We start from the raw sequence: 19,528 nt of genomic DNA, 5'->3' as shown, positions 1-19,528 counted from the left end.
GAACTGGGCCCGTTCCCAGTTTTGAAAATAGAAACCGGCCTTGGCAAGATCGATTTCAGATTTTAGGCCCAAAGCCTAGCCCCGCTGAAACCGATCATCCTTGATCTGAATGCTTTCAATTTGAATTAATCCAGCTAAAATTACCATCAGCCTGTGAAAAAAACAATCAGACAACTAATTGAAGCATTATTCAACCAAAAGAAAAACTAATTGCAGCATTAATACAGTTTGAAGTTCGATTAACAATGTCGCACTACCCATCTCTCTCTCTCTCTCTCTCTCTCTCTCTCTCTCTCTCTCTCTCTCTCTCTCTCAAACAATAGCACAATTCATCTAGAAATGTCTCAACTCCAATGAAGTAAAGTGGCAGTATACCATATGTGCCTGACTTTTACTTGTCGTTGTATCCAGTTCTCTAGCAGGACTCCTGCCTTCATACGGTAGCAAGACTACAGAGATTCAGACAACTAGTCAAGTTCATCGAGAACCCCAATGTTACGATGAACAAAGCCATGTATGTGTTGCGCAAACACAATGAGCGCCTTTGTCTGAGAGCATTCCACTAAACTTTTCGGCATCATCACAAGATACTTTTAGTCTACTACATGACATGTTTTAATAGCAATGCTTTCACCTCCCACTGACTTGCAGATAGACAGAAGATTACATGGCTAATCACACCTGGAAGGAGAAGCCAAAAGCAGTCTTCCATGTCTAACAGTGACATTCCGATGGTTCTCAACATTATTTACACATTTCATTCGTCACCTCAAATACGGCTCGAGTCTCTTCCGAAAACAAATCTCCGTGCCCAATCAGATACGACCAACACCCGTGTGCGCCAGCTTACTTGCTTGCTGAAAAAGAGGGAAAAGCTCTAAATGTCGCAACACAAAACACCAAGTGATATTTTTACCAAAGTATGAGGGGATTTAGCACCTTGCATATACAGAATACCAGAGCCATTGAGTACTATGACCCATAGATACCCAGTCTCCGGGAAGTTCGGCAGCAGCTTGCTCTCCTCCCAAAGGAGCAAACTTCCCAAAATGCTTGTACCTTTTTGGCCACATTAAATGAAACCAGTTAATGGGAGAGGAAAGGTAACAGATACATATACATATCTGTATAGAGCGAGCAAGCTCATCTATGATTCCCATGATGAAATAGGATAAACATAATGAAAAGGTAAAATACCGAAAAGGACGAAAATGATGCTGCCCAGAACCACTAAAACGTCTTGGACCTTCAGGATGTTCTTGACACTGCTGTCTCCGGTTGAAGCACTTGGAAAGATAAGTTCCTTGTTGAGCAGCGACCTGGCAGGAAAGCATTAGATGCTTTAAGTGCCTCTATAGTGGTGACAAGAGAGAAGCCACATCAAATTTGACTTAAAAGAGACTGCCAAAACCATCACCTGTGCAGTGGCTGGCAAACTCTTTGTTTTCGAATCTACAAGACAAAGGACCGATTTGAATTCTTCAATATCTACACTTTCTCTCTCATTGCCTTCTGGATCTCTCAGCAGATCTGTTACATCCATCAAATGCTTGCTCTTCAAGTATAGTTCCACTTGGGGATACCGTATGAGGATATCATCCACAACATCTTCAAATTCACTAACAGTTAAAGTGCCAGAGTTATCCGTGTCCGCAGCCTTGAATATGCTCAAGATGTCCTCCTGAGTATATCAATTGTAGTAATCATAAATTAAAAGGAGAAAACAAGAGTACAATGACGAAAAATACCATCTCTAAGGTCAGTATTACCATCAGTAGATGATTAGAGTTTGTAAAATGCAGCTTTGCTCCGTTTTAAGCTAGTAATGATCAGCGCTATTTGGCGATGTAAGATAGCCACATCGTATTGTGAAAGATTAATACATACATTTCACCAAGTATGTTCATGCTTCATGTTAGAGATAGGCAACTTATCATGTATATCCGCAAGAGAAGAATAAGATAAATGGGACAGGATGGAGATGCTCTTTCAAAGTGGAATTATGTGCAATTCAAGAAACCCACACATGATGTAATCTGGTCAATTAATACGAACTCTAAGTGAACTTCCAAAGACATTAATCGATCCAGTGTTTCACATGAGGAGCATTTTCATGCAAGTTCCAAAATGAGGTCATCCATGAGAATGACTGAGATATGTTACTTTTAAGTCTAAGTACTGCTAACTGACAGAGATATGCAACTACTGATATGTTACTTTTCAGACAACCAGCCATATGAACATACAGTAAAACAGACACCAATTTAAAAAGTATACCATTATTTTACGTTGGTCTATTGTAGCACAATCACCTAGGGCATATACATTTTCACTGCCCTTCACCCGTAGCCATTCATTAGTTGCAAGAATTCGTCTATCACCCTGCAGATTGAGCAAAACCTCAAATCATTCTGATAAGAACAATGATAAACCATATCAGTAGTTGAGACACAGCAAGATATGGAATCTATGCATAGGCGCAGGTTGAGGCCACTAAGGCAATAGACATAATCCTGCAAGTTCAATGTCACAGTTTCTTAGAGTCCACTTCATGAATGCATAACAGTATGTCACAAACCTGACCAACTTGCTCCATGAAGTCCCTCACTAGTGGACGAGTCCCTACACCAGTTGACCAAACAACCAATCCATGAGGAATCGAGTAAATTTCTCCTTGGGATTTCACCTTCACAGAAAGCGACTTTTCTGAAACACCAAGAACCCGACAACCAGTACAGACCTCAATGCCATCCCTTTGAAACTTCTGCTCAGCAAATGAACTGATTCTGTCATCAAACCTGAGAATTTGAAAAAGGAATTCAACATTTCAACTTAAGTCAATAACAATTCCGTTTCTTACAAATTGCTCATAGATGCCAACCCCAATAACCAAGTCTAAAAAAGGCCAAATGTTCCAGCCTCCTTCACACATTGGCACTCAGACTGTCCACCACAAAGTATCACCTGCCAAACTTATAGCCGTGGAGAATCCAAATTCACAAATTGAACTTTATCGACAAATCATCCTGACACAATTCTCCATACCTCCGAGGAGACAGGACTCTATATTCCATAGCTCTCAAAATTCATGTTCCCTTTATAATAACTTTCAATCTACATATGGCTCCTATACAAGCATCTTAACTAAATTTTCACGCCATACGAAAAGCATCTTTGAGGAGAAAACACAATTTGAACTGAGATCACTACAATACTGAACAGACCTTTCGCTGGAATGATAGGATGAGAAAAAGGGAGAGGACGCATCAAACAGTCCTGCCTTTCCGTAATTCTGCGTTATCCAAGTTAACAAGCTAAACAATTTGCTAATGGCTAATATGACAGAGAGACAATGATAGAGTTCAATCACATTGCATTCAACTGGAAAATTATGGAAAAACATACAAGCTAATTGGAAAACAAAAGAAACCGCAAAGTTAGGAACTTTGATGGTCTTTCCTGTTTGACACTTTAACTTTGTGGATGTTTGATATAGTATGTGGGTAATGGATAGTTCAAATAGAGCAGCAGCCCTTATTTCGGGTTTATTTCATGTTTGACAGATTAGAGATTCTCCTTAATGTAGCTTCAAATCCATAAGTTCATGTTGTCTTGACCTGACACTGACTGCGTCCATGGGTATCAAAATAGTTTGAATACCAAGCCTTGAGCATGTTAAAAAGCATTACAGAATAATACTGCAGTGAAATTTCCTCACGTGTTTAGGATATGATCTCCTGATTGGATCAGTGTTATCCGAACTAGATCTTTGACCATCGGATAGATGGCTACTAGATCTTCCTGAATGAAGTCATGTAGCTCCGCAGCAAATTCAACACCCGTGGGACCTCCCCCAACAATCACAAAATGAAGAGATGCTTTTCTCTCTTCTTCACTCAAGCCTGGAAGGACGGCCTTCTCAAAACTGTCTATTACACTATCACGGAGCTTCTGTGCATCCTCCACTTCCTGCATGAAATGCACAAGATACCCATTAATGCATTGAAAGCTCAAAACCTACAGAACTACGACTAACAGCAAGATAATCTGCAAAAACCACCTGCAAGCACATTGCAATTTAAGATGCAAATAATATTTCCGCAACAGCAGAAAACTTACGAACCTTCAGAAAGTGACAGTTCTCCCTTACACCGGGGGTGTCAAAAGTATTTACTTGTGCTCCAACTGCTATAACCAAGTAATCATATTCCAGCGAGAATTCCCCATTTCCTCCCAAGTTCTGGTCCAGATTAGAGCGACATAGAACTTTATTATTTGCAGCATCAATCTTCACACATTCAGCTTCAAAAAACTGAATTTCTCCATTTCTCTGATATTAAGGCATGGGACAAAATAAGTACGTACCAAGAACAAAGTCAGAATGATATTGCATTTTTCAGTGCCGTAATCGTGTGGGACCAAATGAAGACCCGAAAGAATAGCTGAAATAGAACAGAAAAAAACAAAGGAAAAGAGCAATAAGAAAAAACCACGACGTGGAGGATAAGGCATCCTAGTACGGGTGTTGTCAAAAGGAGGAAAAAAAAAGAAATCATCTGCAAGAACAACAGGATCACTCGTGATGCTGGATGATTAGGGCAACAAAAGGCAAAGACTTAGCGGCAAAACTCCTCAAGGTATCCTTTCTAGCAACCATATATGGCATTTGTATGGAGCGCAACCGTAAGCGATTTCAAAACAAGTCATCTGACATCCATATTATTCTAGCTAATGTGCGTATAAATGTAAGAGGTAGAGCTTCGCTCTTCCAAAAAATTAGACCTTCCCAGACAAATATTGTTTCGGCTACTATATGGAGGCTTCCTACCTCCATCTTTTTAAATTATTAACTCTATTGTAATGCTGGGGAATGCCCCTAAGCTGTTGTTCTCAATTTGCTTTATAAAACTTACATTTTACACCCAAAAAAAAAAAGCGTTCCTTTTGCCAACCCTAATGTAGCAGAATCCAGTATCAGCATGTCATGTACCTCATCAAAGTGGCACCCAATATCACCGTGATAGTCCCCCATAATTCAATGTAATCATAAGGAATCCCTCTACTTCACCATAGACTTTTTCAATAGACTTATCCCAGGGTATCTACATGACGAATGGCAATAGTCTTATTTTGTCTCATAGTAAGATTAATTTTAAAAAAATTGCCATACCTACTATCTACCTGAGATGACCCAATTTAAGATATAAAGAGGGAAAAGAGCCCATGTTATCTAAAGTTGGGCATATAATATTGAAATCATAAAATCTGTATTGCTGAAGCAGTGGCAAGTATCTAGTGAGTTTTGATTCACCAATTCTACAAAGTAAACAATCCTTTTGTCCTGGTCTATCAAAAGCAAAAAAAAAATGGTTGCCATATGATTGATTCAGGCAATCCGCATGAAACCAGATTGACATCTGATATTTGCAGGAATTATAATTTCAAAAATCTGAGAAGAATAAGAGTCAATTTGATCTAATTATGGAATAGCATTTTGAACTAGTTTCAAGACCTTGATGAAATTTTAGAATTGATATGTCCACCAAAAGGACCGAGTGAGCATGTAAACTTCTAAGCCCAAACACATACATGAAAATTATCAAGTAAGCATCATATCATGTCACTGTAGAAAAAGATCTTATTTTCATTTTGGCCTGTTAACCATGAAAACTGACTGCTCTAATGCATTCAAGAAGCAATGAGTGATCAGATTTATTACACATAATGGTAATCAATATATCCTTGTTTTTTACCATAAACATCCATCTAGACTGCCACTAGAAGTATTTTTTTCCTATACGAATTTGCAATGCTAAGCAAAGATTAAAAATGCAGTTCTATATGGCAACTAACAACGAAAACATAAATGAAAATTCTGAGGCTTTTGAGCACAATAATTTACCTTCTTTATTATATTTCGAACCGGCTCCACAATACTCCGTGCTTCAACCGTTCCGCACGTGACACTAGGTAACAAAGGCGTAAATGCAAAATAATTCCTGGGTGAAATAACCTGAACATCGTAGGATGAAACATGAATATCCTTGAGGAAACTAGTACCGGCCCATCCGGTTCCAAGTACCACCACTTTCTTCTTCTTTTGCTCCTTCTGATTTAGGTCAAGACTGACTTTATCGGTCTCTGACTGAGAATCTGAATAAGCTACTAAACTTCCGCTGCTGCAAAAATTCACATGACGGGATACACAATGTCACAATATGCTATAGTTGGTCAAACAAGAAGCACATTCCGTTATTCCACAATATTCATCGTGTTTATACAAGATTAATAAAGTCGTGGAATTGATAGAAATTCATCACCAGTAAAAGAAAATTGCAATAAATTAAGAAATGGGGATTCACCATGATTCGATCTTATATTGATGACTCGGCAATTTCACATTCAGACATATTCTGCAATTTATTTACTCTGCTTTCAAATACATCAAAAGCGCTCGCGCGATCGGGCATACTAAATAATGTACCGCTTACAGGGACATATACACCCAAGAATCGATCGATACACGGGACGCTGCGAAAAAGAAACTAACATTTTCATGCTTACAATCCGAGCTTTCAAGACGCCGAAATAGATCGTGCTGGGCAAATCCAAAACATACTCTGCTTCTCTTTTCTCTCGTGATCAAGATCAGAAAACCAACGATGGGGAACCCACCGAATCACAGCCAACGGAACGCCAACTCTTACTTTCCACGCTCTCTAACAACAGAAACCCCAAAATTCGAAACCTCGCTCGGGTCTCCGCATTGATTGCGGTTATTCGAAACATCGGCTTGTTTCCCAGATCACGAAGTACAGCTCGGAACTCACCGCAAATTTCAAACCAAAAGCGCAAGACTCGGATTTCTCAGCTTTTGCTGGCGCCGGACTCTAACGAGCGCGATGCCCAAACTAAAAAGTCCCAGCGAGTCAACGAACACGTCCTAGACTCACTGATCATCACCACAACCGAGCTCGGTAAAGAGCTCGGAAACGCAGAGCGACGGCGACGGCGACGGCTACGGGGACGGCGTACGGGGAATGGCGAAGGGAGGAAAGGGTACCTGAGAGTGACGAGGACCAAAGCCTTGAAGCAAGCGGGATGGCCATGGAGATAGCTCGAAGCTCTCTTCAAGAAGGAGGAGATCGCCATGTCGCGACCGGCGGAGGCCTCGGAGCGCGGGCGCGACCGCCGTGTCCGTTCGACAAGTGGAGAAGCAGAAGAAGAAGAAGAAGAGAGAGCAGAGAGCAGAGAGCAGAGAGCAAAGGTAGTCTCACTTTGTTGTCGGAGCAGCTTTGGGATCCGGATTGACGAGTGGATCGTTGAAATGACTAGCCGCGAAAAGGAGCCTTTTCCCTTATCTTCCCTAGGGGTGAGCAACTTGGACCGCCCAAACCGGGACCGGACCGGACCGGACCGGACCGACGAGTTTGGTCCGGTTCTCGAGATTATCGGTCCGGTTCCCGGTTCCTAAAAGCGGAACCGGTTTCCGGGCGGTCCGGTTCCCGGTTCCAAGGGGGAACCGGACCGGACCGGACCGATCGTACCGGAGCGACTATTTAATATATATTTTTGTTATTTTTTTCTTTAAAAAAATAATAAAATGTGAACTAAACTCTAAATGAACTTCATTATCATAAATTCATTGATAAAAAATAGTAAAATGCGAATTAAACGCTAAGTGAACTTCATTGACATAAATTTATTGACAAAAATTAGTAAAATGTGAACTAAACCTTAAGTGTTTGACAAAAAAAAAAACCCTAAACTCTAAGTAACCGGTTCCATTGGATCGGACCGGAACCGGACCGGACCGACGGTCCGGTCCGGTTCCCGGTCCTAGAACCAATCGGTCCGGTCCGTGGTTCCCAAAATTGGGAACCGATTCTCTCGGTCCGGTTCCCGGTTCCACCTTGGAACCGGACCGGACCGGGAACCGCTCACCCCTAATCTTCCCCCTTCCTTTTTGGGGCCTAATTCCAAAAAAAACCCCAAACTTTACACTTTGTCCCAATTATACCCTGAATTTATTTTTGTCTCAAAAAAACCTCAAACTTTTCTCCAAGTCCCAAATCTACCCTACCGTTATAACTCCGTCCAATTAACGTCAAAAAAAAAAAAATCAGAACCAGCAGCTGCGGCGCGGCCAAACCTTCGCCGGTGGCCGCCGCCACAGCCGCCGGGAAGGAGCGGCGGCCCTCGCCCCAGATCGGGGGCTGCACGCCCTCGCTGGCGACTCGCCTGGGGCCGGCGAAGGTCGCCGGCCTTCGGGAAGGCCCAGGCGAGAGCCGGCGAGGGCCGCCGCTCCTTCCCGGCGGCTGTGGCGGCGGCCACCGGTGAAGGCTTGGCCGCGCCGCAGCTGCTGATTCTGTTTTTTTTTTTTTTTCTGACGTTAATTGGACAGAGTTATAACGGTAGGGTAGATTTGGGACTCGGAGTAAAGTTTGAGGTTTTTCTTGAGACAAAAAAAAGTTCAGGGTATAATTGGGACAAAGTGTCAAGTTTGGGATTTTTTTTGGAATTATGCCTCCTTTTTGGGGACCGGTGGAGGATCAAATTATCAGAGTCCTTTCGCTAACGTGGGTCGCGAAAACGTGCCACGCGCACGTTTAGGATAAATGCAAAGCGATTGTAAGATCCGAGCATACTTCGATACATTTATCTTAAACTTTTTCGTGACGTAAAAAGCCTCTATCCATCCGTCAATATTCATATGATTTTTCCAGCAAAAATAAAGTCACGTGTACGTCATGTCAATACCGTTTGTTTTCTGTTATCTATATAGATAGATTTTTAACGGTTCTTATTAATAGAACTTTGACGGACGATATATCACACAAATATAAATTTATGATTTTTTGCATTATGGAAAAAATTTAGTATAATTTATAATTTTTGGTAACTTTTGCCCCGTTTGGAAAAAATCCATAAATTAATGGGTCGGATCATCATCGATTGACCTGCGGGCTAAGCAGGTGCTCTGTCCAAGCCACGTCTTTGTTTATGGCACAAAGATTTTGGGACAAGTGAAACCATATTGTTCTGTGATTTAGTCATTGAAAAATTAACACTTTCAGTGACTTGTTAGGAGCTATTTGGTAACCGATCAAATAGTACCCGATTAAATTCTTTTATTCTCCGAAATAATAAAAAAATAGAAATCCGTTTGGTAAATTTTTTATTTCCAAAATCAGTTTTGGAACAAAATCAAGAATAAAAAAAAAGTTGATTCTTCATTCAAAAATGGAAAAAAAAAATTCTTCTTCTTCTTCTTTCTTGGCCTGTGGCTGGCGACTGGCGATCGACCACAGGCCACAGGCCAAGAAAGAAGAAAAAAAAAAGAAATATTTAAATATTTAAATATATTATTAATAAAAAGAATTTTTGTGCAGTTACCAAACACATTTCTGTTCTTTTTCTATTCTAGGATTGGAAATTTTGGGCCGTTACCAAACCCCTTCAAATGCTTAGAAATTGTTTTCGAGAACATAATAAAAAAAAATTATTTCTGAGCAAAAATTATTTTCGAGAACAAAATAGTTACTAAACGCACCCTTACTTTATCCACTTCTTTACGGATTGGTTCATTTTCTTCTTGAGCCCAGTTTTACCTAACCGCATTCGCGCGCATAGCGCTACCGAAGCGATTCTTCCTATGCTAAAGTTTAAATTTGTGTATTCAAGCCGAAAGTGAACTGTCTCGATGACGAAGGATTCCAAAATTACCTTTACATTAAATAATAGGACGCAAGAAATACAAAATTAATAACTTCCCGAACTTTCTCATGCAGTTACCAATCTTCTTCGCGCAATTATCTAACGCAAACATCATCCCGAATTTTTCGCGATATTTTATAAACCACAAAACATTAATTTCTACGGAAAAATGTACAAATGACTTATTGTTTGATTTAAAACAAACACCCATTTGCCTCGACTCGAGGGGTCACCCTCCTCTCCAGAGCTTCTATGGTCTTCTAGTAGTGGATCGTGTCATAACTCTATCGTAACTGTAATTTGGTAACTCCTATATAAAATGTCATGACACGTAAAAACGTAAAAAGAATTTAGTTGCCGCCGACAATCACTCGTGTTGACGTCCGACGGCGAAGACATTCTCGAGATCTAATCCCCGAGGATTCGTAGGAACCTCTATTATCCTGCGAACCTTGAAGAAAGAACAAGCCGGTGGTCCCTCGTTTTCCCGTCCCTCGCGACATTGTCGTCGCTTTTCAAGGCGAGCCCAACGCGAAGAAATATCTGGGGCAAAAGGCGAAGGAGAAGACGGAAGGAAGTCAGCATCGACGGGACGCCCACATCTCTAGCATAATTTGTTCGTTCCCATGTCTCTGGGCGTGCGATGGTGAAGTGGTTACTCGACCTCGTCCGCAGGGGATGTGCATCGGTCCTGATCCAAATCGGGAACCGAGCGGGACCAATTCAGCCGATTATGGGCGGTTCCCGGTTCCGTATCTCTGAAACCGGAACTAACTTGTATGATTCCCGTTTCTCGAGGAGGAACTGAACCAAACCAGCGGAACTGGTCAAGATTATTTTTTTATTCGTCTAGGACAAACGGTACAGATAATTTGTCGGAGTAATCTCTTCTTTTACTAATAATTTCCCGTGATTAGTCATTTCATCACACATTAAAGTAAGTTCCACTACAGTTAGGAACTTTTGACAAAAGAAAAAAACATTGTCGGTTCCTGTTGGCCAGTCCGGTTCTAGGATGGACAGGGTCGGTTCTTGGTGCCACATACTGGGACCGACCCTATTCGGTCGGATTCTCAATTCCGGGATGGGAACCGGCTCAACTTGAAATTGATTACCACTACTCGTTAGCAATGACGGATCGTCTTAGTACTCTCAAAAGAGGAGGGCAGGGATTATGGATCATTGGTGGTTGGATTTGGGCCAATGATCATAAGATGCTTTCAAAGCTGGGAGAGTGCATGTCTCTTCTGCAGGCCCAGTAGGTCATGGGTAAACTGGGCTTGCAACCGATGGTAATGGAATTGAGCCTTTGCTAGGATAACGGCACCGTTGCTTTTTCTTTTTTTTTTTATCAGTAACGGTGCAACCATGAGATCGCACGTGTCATTTCTTGGGAAGTGGACAACCGGTTCGAGAGCAATTTTCGGATAAAAGATTTGCCTAGGAATGGAAAATCAAGCATTTTTCGGACAGGGTCAGATTTGCTTGCAATTTTCACCAGATGTATATTGCTCCACGATCAAAATCAAAGCCCGTTGTAAATTCATAACATGTATCATCGACTCTCAATTCAAGGGCAAAAAATCAAAAAATAACTTTCAGTTCCAACCATTGAGTACGAGCACATCCCTGTCACTGGATCAATTTCAAGATAGATTATCAATTCGTATTTGGTGGGTCTTTCAGTTGGAATATTATTGTCGAACATTTGTTACCGATATGATCTTGAACCTTTTTGGACCAACGGGCTTGAGTCCATGAGCCGAAGGTCCTATTTGGTTTAGCATTGTAAATGGGTTTTTGGACTCTAAAGTCCCTTGGCCAAATGTAAATGACGTTTGACTCGTATTTTGCTCAATTTTGAGGAAATGCAATTGTATTTCCAAAGACTTCTAAAAGCCTTTAGTCCAAGGCAAGTCCGGAGGTTATTTGAAAAGTAGTATTTTTTTAATGCAAGTCTTTAGCACTGTTCACTATTCATCGATACTGTTCATTTTCCCCATGGTTTGCGTGACCGGAGCTAGACGGAAGCCAGCAACTACCGCCAGAGGGGTCACTTAACCTCAATGACCGCCGCCTGAGGTAGGGGTGTGCAAAGAAACCGGGAACCGTCTGGACCAGCGGTTCCTATGAAAACCAGTCCGGTTCCCGATTTTAATTTAGCGGAACTGGTGAGTACTAGTCTGATTCTCGGTTCTAGGCGTGGAACCGTCCATTCTCCTACCCGGATCGAATTGGTAATATATATAATTTTCAAGAAAACTTCCAACAAAAAACAAAGAAAAAAAATTTAAGAAAAATGAAAACTTTAAAATCCTTAATCCGAAGCTCAATGCTTATCAATTGAGCGATCGTCTCGTTTTACTCTCGCCTTATTTGAGTCGTCTCTGTATCTCTCACTTATAATCTCGACTCTCCAGCCCAACGCCCATCAACTCATGGGTGCACCTCCGGCTAATTATTGCCTCTTTCTCTAGCTCTCGGTCACCTTCATTTACGTAAAGCTTTGTGGGACCGGTTCCATGAAATCAATAGGCGGCTTTCGATTCCAATTTTTTGGAACCGGTCCTTAGTGAACGATTCTCAGTTTCATGATAAGAATTGCCCACCGGACCATACTCACCCCTAGCTTGAGGGTTGGGTGACCTTGGCCGTCGTCACCTATGGTCATGTGATCTTAAGCGTCGCCTGGGTTGCGCGACTTAGGCAACGCTTGAGGTCGCCCTACCTCAGGCGAGGCTGGCCGGCGGACTAGCGACTGAGCTCCACCGGAAATAGTTTAAGACTTATTTAAAAAAATATATATATCAAAAGTCCTTTACAAAATGTACTTTTACCAAACGACGTTTAAGTCTATCAAGTGTTTTTAAAATACACTTTACCAAATACTATTTACATTTCGGAAAACCCCTTTATTCCAAAGGCCTTTACATTTTCCTAAAGACATTCCCCCAAAGCCGAACCAAATCAACCTAAAGTCTTGGTTCATTCCCTTTGCAAAATTTTTTATTTAGAATCTCATCTAGAAAAAAAAATCACCACGTTATTATCCATAGAGAATTTACCACTCTTTTGGTGATACACTTATGAAATTGTCATTTGTTTTATTTTCTTTCTTATATTTCACATTTCCCTTTCCCCCATCAATTTCTAAAAAAGAAAAAAAAAATACTTGAGTGGGATTTACTTGGTAAATCTCATCAATTTTCCTTTTCATGTAAAGCAAGCCTAGAAACTTGACCAATGAGTTTCCAAGTTTCCAACATGACATGAGAGGTAAAGAAGCCACCGTGCGTAATTAATAAATCACGGTTCTCATATTTTAGTAAATTGAATATTTTCATATAGTTAACGGACTAAACTGAACATGTACTAAAAATTCACGAACAATATTAGACAAATTAAAAGTTTAGGGATCATATTGCACATCAGGTTACAGTTCAGAAACTATATTAAACAAATTAAAAATTCATAGACTATATTACACATTTGGCCAAAGTTCAGAGACTGTTTGTGTCTTTTTCTCAAAAAACATAAAAGACCACGGGAGCATTTTATTTTTCTTTTTCCTTATTTTTATTTTTTCAAATCTTAGAGCTCTCATTGAATGGCTTTCGCGAAATACTAAGCAATACTTTCTGAGGTACAGTTGTAACTCTGCAATCTGTGTTATTTCGAAATGCATACGTTTGTCAATCTTTCCAGATGTATTGTGATTACTAATAATTAGTAAATTTGGATCAAGTTCCTAAGAAATTGTTGTGATTATTAGATCTTTGCGTTAGAACCTTTATAAAGTAAAATTTTTCACCATAGCTATTGTTATCGTCATTATCATTATTATTAATATTGTTATTAATATTATTTAATATACTTCTATTTTTATTACTTTTGCCATCATAAAATTAACATAGTGATGTTAAGGCTGCAGCTGTGATTTTCATGAAATTTCTCAGAAGGTCGAGGCACCCCCCATCCCAACGCGGACTATGTTCAACTTCGAAGAAAAGTGTGACTGGGAATGCTCTCAAAATCTATTAGAACCGAATCATCTTTGGAAGGGACTCCAAGTTTGTCATCAGCAAGGTCAGGCAGCTGCTACCTGAGAAATTGCCAGTTCAAATCTCGCCATCTGATCTGCTTTCTGTGAATTTGTTCTGGCTCCATGATCTTGTAAGTTCGCTGCTCGTCTACTCATTGGATGAGGGAGCAAATCGAGGGTTTTATTCAATGGTGTTTCTCATCTTCCCCGAGAGCAAACCATGCCCGGACCGAACTGCCGGTCAGTCCGAGTACACGAGCGGGTCTCAAGCAAGGCATGACCTTCGGTAAGACCCAACTACTATCAGCCAGAAGCATATTTCATGCACAAGAATGGTCTAATGCCAGGCTGATACCTTGAGTTCACTTTAGCATCAGTTTGGCAAAGATCCATCAGTTACTCTGTATCCATCTTCTAGGACCTGAGTAGCGCAAGTATGTCAGCAGATATGCGCCAACTTTCAGGAACAAATCCCTGCCAAAGTAACCAGCGTGTGCACACTCAACACCGTGAGAGAATCAATACACTCAAAAGCACAAGCATGTTATGGTTTTAAGAAAGCAATGCTGCGAGAAAAATGTTGTGCTGTTATTTAACTCCAAACTCGTGGGATATCAAGAGAAGAAGCTGATAGACAACACCCAATCTGTGAGTTTTTTCAGACTCCAATGCCCACAGCAAAGAAAAGGCAAAGAGCATAGTTGAAACTCACACTCTAGTGAACACTTTTCAGAAAGCCAGCTATCCCGGGTACTCTCAACTTTGATACACAATCTCATTACCATCAACACAAGCACAAGAAGAGACGTACAAAAACTCAATTTTTATACCAATTGCGAAAAAAGAAACTGATTTTTATCCACTAAGCAGCGCAACCAAAACACACTAACTCGAAACTGACTCGAAACGAACGGTTTTGATAATGACCCAAACAAAAGCATTAGACAGACCATTGTCACAACACAGGAATGGAAGTACTAATGGAGGGTCTCAGACAGATCCAGCGTTTTCATGGATGGTGTAGGACCCCAAGTAGGTTCCCCTGTAAACAGGGCTTGGGGCGATCTACACCTCAACAAAGCGGATCATATCATCATCAACTCAGGCCAAATTTAAAGAAAAACAAGAAGAAACAAAATCCAAAAGAAAGAAGCAACGAAGATCAACAAATTGGACATAAAAACTTCAAAAAAGTTGTCGATGGGAAGGGCTCAGACAAGATAAACAGCTCTATCAATCAAGAATTTTCTGAAGCAGAACTGGCATTTGAAGCTGTAACATCGATCATCACCGCCGTTTTCATCGAAAACAAAATCGAATTTTGACACGAAATCACGTTCGCCCGAAATCATATCGGCTCATATCAAGAAATTCAACCATTTTTTTTATCCTCTGTGCTTCATCGTAGACAACTCAGAAGCGCGGATAATGTGTAATCATCGCCGACCGCCGCTTCGAAACTCCAGTCGAACCAAAAGACAAAAACTTTCGCACGGAAAACCTAAACGCGCGCATGACCCACATGAGCGCGAGCCATATCATAGCGAGATGTAGCCGCTTGAATTGACACAGATCAAGCTACGTCAAGCTAGACTGCAACACGAACGGCGCCTCGATCTAGCACGAGCATTGGGGCTTTGCCATCGTCAGCGGTTCAACCTCGGAGAAGCCCGGGGTGTGCATCGTGCAGTGCGTCGAACACGAAATTCCCAGCGACGACCGCCAGCAAATCCGGTTCACGCTCAAACATACGATTCGCTCACAGAGCGTACCATCAAAATCTACGAAACAAAAGAACCAAACAAGCAGAGCATAACTAGGAAGAAGAGGAGGAGGAGGAGGAGAACAGCGACAAACCCTAGGAGGAGCTTAGCTCTGGCATTCTGGTGAGCGATTGCACGATCGCAAAGCCACCTATTTATACACGCATACGGAGGGAGGGAGAGCGTGAGGCGGCAAGCGACACCTTCGATTAGGGTTTCTCCAGCGAGAACGGAAGCTCCTCGGGAGGGGGCAAGACGGTAAAGTCGCGTCCCCGGTAAAAAAAGTAATTTTTTTTATATAAATATAATATTAAAATAATCGGCAAGTGGGTCGTTGTAGTATAGTGGCGAGTATCCCCGCCTGTCACGCGGGAGACCCGGGTTCAATCCCCGGCAGCGACGTTTTCTTCCGTATTTTTTTTCTTATACATCTTGGCCTGCACGTACGAAAACGACGACGTATCGCTTCTCCTAGAAAAAACCCATCGTTCCCCCATCACCGTCCCTGCGTCGAACACACACACTCTCTCTCTCTCTCTCTCTCTTCAAGACCTACCCAGCCATGGCGACTACGTTGGCCGCGATCGCAGCTCGCCGGGGCGCCGCCGCCCTCTCGCGCGCTCCCCCTCCGGGGCTATCGTCGGCTCAGGCCGGCGCCTTCGCCCAGCGGCGCGGCCTCGCCGGCGCGGCAGGTAAATTTTTTTCCCCCCCCCGAGTTCGGCATCGGAATGCTCGAGCGTGCGCGTCGCGGCCGTATGAGGTGTTTGCGATCCAGTTCGGATCCGCAATGTCGTTGGTCCTTGTGAATCGGAGTCTCGCTGTTCCTGGTCGGGAGGTTCGGGAAATGGACGAGATGACAGCGTCCGTCTTTAGGTTTTTTTTTCTGAATATCGTATCTCGTTGTGGTCGTGCGCAGAAATTGAAATTGTTTTAGCTGATTTTGGGTTTTGCCTATTCTTAGCTGGGCGGTGGAAATGATCTTCGGAATCCGCGTCACGCGATTGTAAAGTTCTTTAGATGGGTGTGTGTGTGTTTTTGCTGGCATAGCAAGAGTGCTTCACGGATATTGGGAAAAATGAGGTTCAGTGGTGGTTGTGTTGATTGTTGATTGGCTTACCGGGAAGTCTGTGGAGAACCCGTTAACGTCGTAATTCAATCTTTGGGATCGAAAGTGGAATGAAAAGATTAGTGGTGAAAGTAACATGCGAAATTTGATGGGTATTACTCAATGAGGTCAGTGGGTGAATTGGAGTAACGAGATTAGTTGCTTCCAAGCTTTGATTAAACGTCAATCGTGGACCTTGACAATGTTTCCGAGACAAAAAATTTGTTTTGCGGCTGGAAAATGGCCAATCTAGAAGCTTTGATGTAAGCCTCTCTCTAGAGAAAGATCATGTTGTTAAGGTATATAGAATGTCTCGAGACTTCTTATGTAAATCTGTACAGTAGATGGTTTCTCATTATCTTTCAATTTAATCCTGACTTTTTTTTATTTTCGTTCTGATACTATTCCTAGGATTACAATTTGCTCTTTTCATTTTCTTGATTCGCTTTTCTCATGTCATACAGATCACCATGGGCCCCCAAGGGTTGATGTTTGGCAGGACCCTTTGAGTCCATCTAAATGGAAGGAAGAGCATGTGAGTTATTATCTTTTTAACATTTTGAAATGTGGGATTATCGCTGTTCTCTTCTAATTGCTGAAATGGGATTAATAAGATACTTGGAGCTTCCATCATGGTGGAAATATTTAAAAGGTGTTTCATTTTTGCTGCTAGGTTTTATGTTTTCTTTATGCTTGACTATTTTATGAGTTTTTAGTCTCTGCAAGATGTATATGCACATGACATAATCTTGTTGAATTGGCCATCCTTGTCTGATCAGCTTGCTATGCCATTCTGCTTGGGTAGATAAGAAGTAGAAATCTGATATTTTATAACCTGGTCAGTTTATTGTTTAAAGCAAGTCTTTACTAATTTGCAGTTAGACTTTTTTCTTTTTGGTCAGAATTGCAGTTAGACTTTAGATATATAGTTTTGTTATGTTCTTTTTACTTATCAAAAAAAAAAATTTGTTGTGTTCTTTCTTTTGTCAATGCACATGGCTTAAGGGAACCTCTGTCTGTTATTGATTTTCTTTTTTTAACTTTTATCTTTTGCAGTTTGTAATTGTGTCTTTGTCTGGCTGGGGTCTGCTAATCTATGGGGGTTACAAACTCTTCGGTGGGGGCAAAAAGGATAAGAAGGAAGAGGTAACATTGATTCCTTATCATGGTATCGTATCTTCATAAGTTTTGACTCAGCATCAAATATTTTTGGTCACTGGTTTGGTCCAAAAGGATCTTTGCAATCCGTCATCCTTCTTTACATTATGCGGTAGATCTTGAATATCACTCAAATGGATACTGAAGAACAAAGCCAATAGATTGTTCACACCGTGCAGATCCTGTTTTCTTCATGTTTCCCAAGCACGTTTGCTGCTGCTAGAGTATATGCTGAAGCTTCTGCCTTTCATTGGTTACTAGATCTAGCAGATTTAGTATACTACTTGTTTTAGATGAATTCCTGGAGAGGCAGTGTTATAGTGAACCTATTTATAGTGGGGTTGCCTAGCTATCTCAGAAGCATATTCTCACATGTTAAAATGAAGTTGAGTAATTATTAGCTTTGTGTATGTGTGGCCGTGCCTGGTCAGGGCACAAGATGTAATAGGTAACACCCTTGTAGCTTTTTATTTGTTATGGTCATTGTCAATGCATACGTAATGCACGTATGAGATTGCTAATCATTTCAAATTGATGGTATCATCGGCTCTTGTACACCAAATGCAGTCCGTTAAGTTTGTAGTTATGACGTGCATAACATTTATAAAGCAAAATAGCTAATGTGCATGCCTTGGTACCACTAGTCCAGCTTGTGCAGCATTTTACTGCATTCAAAGTAGACTTTGATGCTTCTCCACCGTTCTCAGAGGAGATCTGCTACTTTGATTTTTTTTATTTATCTTGGCTTCTGGTAAACTTTTTTTTTTTTGGGTCAAACTTCTGGTAAACTTATGAGGTCAGAATTGCTGGTACTTTGACGTGCGCACACACACATAGAGTCTTTGCTCTCACTTTGCTTGATCGTGAGAAAATTCTGTCGAACAGTGAGCTTAGACTTGGTGTAGAATTAACCAATAACTTATCAAGCAGATGATTTGAAGCCCATTAAGCTGGTGGCTAGCATTAGACAATTACTTATCAAGCAGATGATTTGGAGCGTCATCAATGCTGGTAGTTTGGTGCCATGTTTGGTTTTTGGATTGGCAATAGTATGCATGTCACACGTAGTCAATGTCCTGCATAAAATTACGTGGAAACTGAGGTGGTCAATGACCAAATATCATATTGGTGTAATGATTCTGAACATTATTCTATCTGAGTCGGTTAATGACTGTCTTTGGTCCCTTCATTTCTTTAGAGATTTTCTACCATCTCAATTCACTCTCTTTTGCTTGCAGAAACTGGTGGAAGCAGCGCATTGAAGTTTGGATTGCGTAATTTCACTAAAGTTTCCTGCTGATAAGGCAATCAACTGTATTTGTTGAGAATGCATTTTTCCTTGTTGGAGGAGTGTTCTTTCGTTAGTTTCCGAGGAACTTATGGGGAATAAATAGCAGAAATCGTTTGCTTTACTGTGGACAACGTGGCTCTTTTGCTATCATAGATGCGTCATCGTTTTAATATGACCTATTTGTTCGAATGCTTACTCTCAGTACTGCACATCACTTCATACCCCAGTCTTCTAATCCCTTGTATCCCTAGTAAATTCAATAAGCGTACACGCCAGAAGATTCTTTTGGGTCGGAGTTGCTTTAAAACTTTTACGGGTAGTAGAGCTGAAGCGAGGTCTAGAACTGGTTTTGACGTCTAGATTTGGTCAAAATCCAATACAGAGATAGATGATGATGCTAACGCATTGGAACAAAATGAATATGCGATGAGGACTATCTGCATGTCTAAAAC

The 19,528-nt window shown here is 41.2% G+C and overlaps 2 protein-coding genes and 5 non-coding genes across 9 annotated transcripts; 2 read left to right on the top strand and 5 right to left on the bottom strand.

Moving 5' to 3' along the window:
• Positions 1-519: 519 nt before the first annotated feature.
• On the bottom strand, positions 520-7,245 carry LOC115679962 (external alternative NAD(P)H-ubiquinone oxidoreductase B1, mitochondrial-like). 2 transcript variants are annotated; one of them, XM_030603695.2, is made up of 10 exons: positions 7,064-7,240; positions 5,903-6,179; positions 4,124-4,330; positions 3,719-3,969; positions 2,579-2,798; positions 2,278-2,382; positions 1,418-1,681; positions 1,198-1,319; positions 940-1,059; positions 520-857 (listed from the first exon to the last, which is right to left on the bottom strand). In XM_030603695.2, exons 1-10 carry the CDS (start codon positions 7,150-7,152, stop codon positions 770-772), a joined length of 1,743 nt encoding a protein of 580 aa, XP_030459555.1. In that variant the 5' UTR covers positions 7,153-7,240; the 3' UTR covers positions 520-769. The 2 variants fall into 2 exon arrangements, with proteins under 2 accessions (XP_030459555.1, XP_030459554.1); XM_030603694.2 differs by having other exon boundaries at positions 940-1,319; positions 7,064-7,245.
• Positions 7,246-14,334: 7,089 nt separating this feature from the next.
• LOC115680072 (small nucleolar RNA snoR97) lies at positions 14,335-14,442 on the bottom strand. The gene has a single exon (XR_004005586.1). It is a non-coding gene; the product is annotated as a small nucleolar RNA snoR97 (small nucleolar RNA).
• Positions 14,443-14,963: 521 nt separating this feature from the next.
• On the bottom strand, positions 14,964-15,058 carry LOC115680064 (small nucleolar RNA Z223). Its single transcript, XR_004005578.1, has one exon. It is a non-coding gene; the product is annotated as a small nucleolar RNA Z223 (small nucleolar RNA).
• A 55-nt stretch (positions 15,059-15,113) lies between these two features.
• On the bottom strand, positions 15,114-15,204 carry LOC115680078 (small nucleolar RNA U36a). Its single transcript, XR_004005591.1, has one exon. It is a non-coding gene; the product is annotated as a small nucleolar RNA U36a (small nucleolar RNA).
• Positions 15,205-15,305: 101 nt separating this feature from the next.
• LOC115680079 (small nucleolar RNA snoR134) lies at positions 15,306-15,449 on the bottom strand. The gene has a single exon (XR_004005592.1). It is a non-coding gene; the product is annotated as a small nucleolar RNA snoR134 (small nucleolar RNA).
• A 403-nt stretch (positions 15,450-15,852) lies between these two features.
• On the top strand, positions 15,853-15,924 carry TRNAD-GUC (transfer RNA aspartic acid (anticodon GUC)). Its single transcript has one exon. It is a non-coding gene; the product is annotated as a tRNA-Asp (tRNA).
• Positions 15,925-16,006: 82 nt separating this feature from the next.
• Positions 16,007-19,248, top strand: LOC115679967 (uncharacterized). Of its 2 annotated transcripts, none has more exons than XM_056315544.1 (4): positions 16,007-16,214; positions 17,092-17,162; positions 17,684-17,795; positions 19,024-19,248. In XM_056315544.1, exons 1-4 carry the CDS (start codon positions 16,085-16,087, stop codon positions 19,083-19,085), a joined length of 375 nt encoding a protein of 124 aa, XP_056171519.1. In that variant the 5' UTR covers positions 16,007-16,084; the 3' UTR covers positions 19,086-19,248. The 2 variants fall into 2 exon arrangements, with proteins under 2 accessions (XP_056171519.1, XP_030459565.1); XM_030603705.2 differs by having other exon boundaries at positions 16,008-16,214; positions 17,684-17,773.
• Positions 19,249-19,528: the final 280 nt, after the last annotated feature.

This window comes from Syzygium oleosum, unplaced genomic scaffold (assembly GCF_021117445.2).
Source record: "Syzygium oleosum isolate NSW1041296 unplaced genomic scaffold, Sole_v2.1 Sole_v2.10, whole genome shotgun sequence".
NCBI lineage: Eukaryota > Viridiplantae > Streptophyta > Magnoliopsida > Myrtales > Myrtaceae > Syzygium > Syzygium oleosum.
This window is presented reverse-complemented; position numbering and strand designations above follow the sequence as displayed.

Excerpts from the sequence above, each read along its gene's own strand:
- LOC115679962 (XM_030603694.2), bottom strand. The coding sequence starts at position 7,152 with ATGGCGATCTCCTCCTTCTTGAAGAGAGCTTCGAGCTATCTCCATGGC. Across the intron at positions 6,180-7,063 it reads TTGGTCCTCGTCACTCTCAG|CAGCGGAAGTTTAGTAGCTT; the intron begins GTACCCTTTCCT and ends GAATTTTTGCAG. Across the intron at positions 1,682-2,277 it reads TAGACCAACGTAAAATAATG|GAGGACATCTTGAGCATATT; the intron begins GTATACTTTTTA and ends TGATATACTCAG.
- LOC115679967 (XM_056315544.1), top strand. The coding sequence starts at position 16,085 with ATGGCGACTACGTTGGCCGCGATCGCAGCTCGCCGGGGCGCCGCCGCC. Across the intron at positions 16,215-17,091 it reads CGGCCTCGCCGGCGCGGCAG|ATCACCATGGGCCCCCAAGG; the intron begins GTAAATTTTTTT and ends CATGTCATACAG. Across the intron at positions 17,163-17,683 it reads CTAAATGGAAGGAAGAGCAT|TTTGTAATTGTGTCTTTGTC; the intron begins GTGAGTTATTAT and ends TATCTTTTGCAG.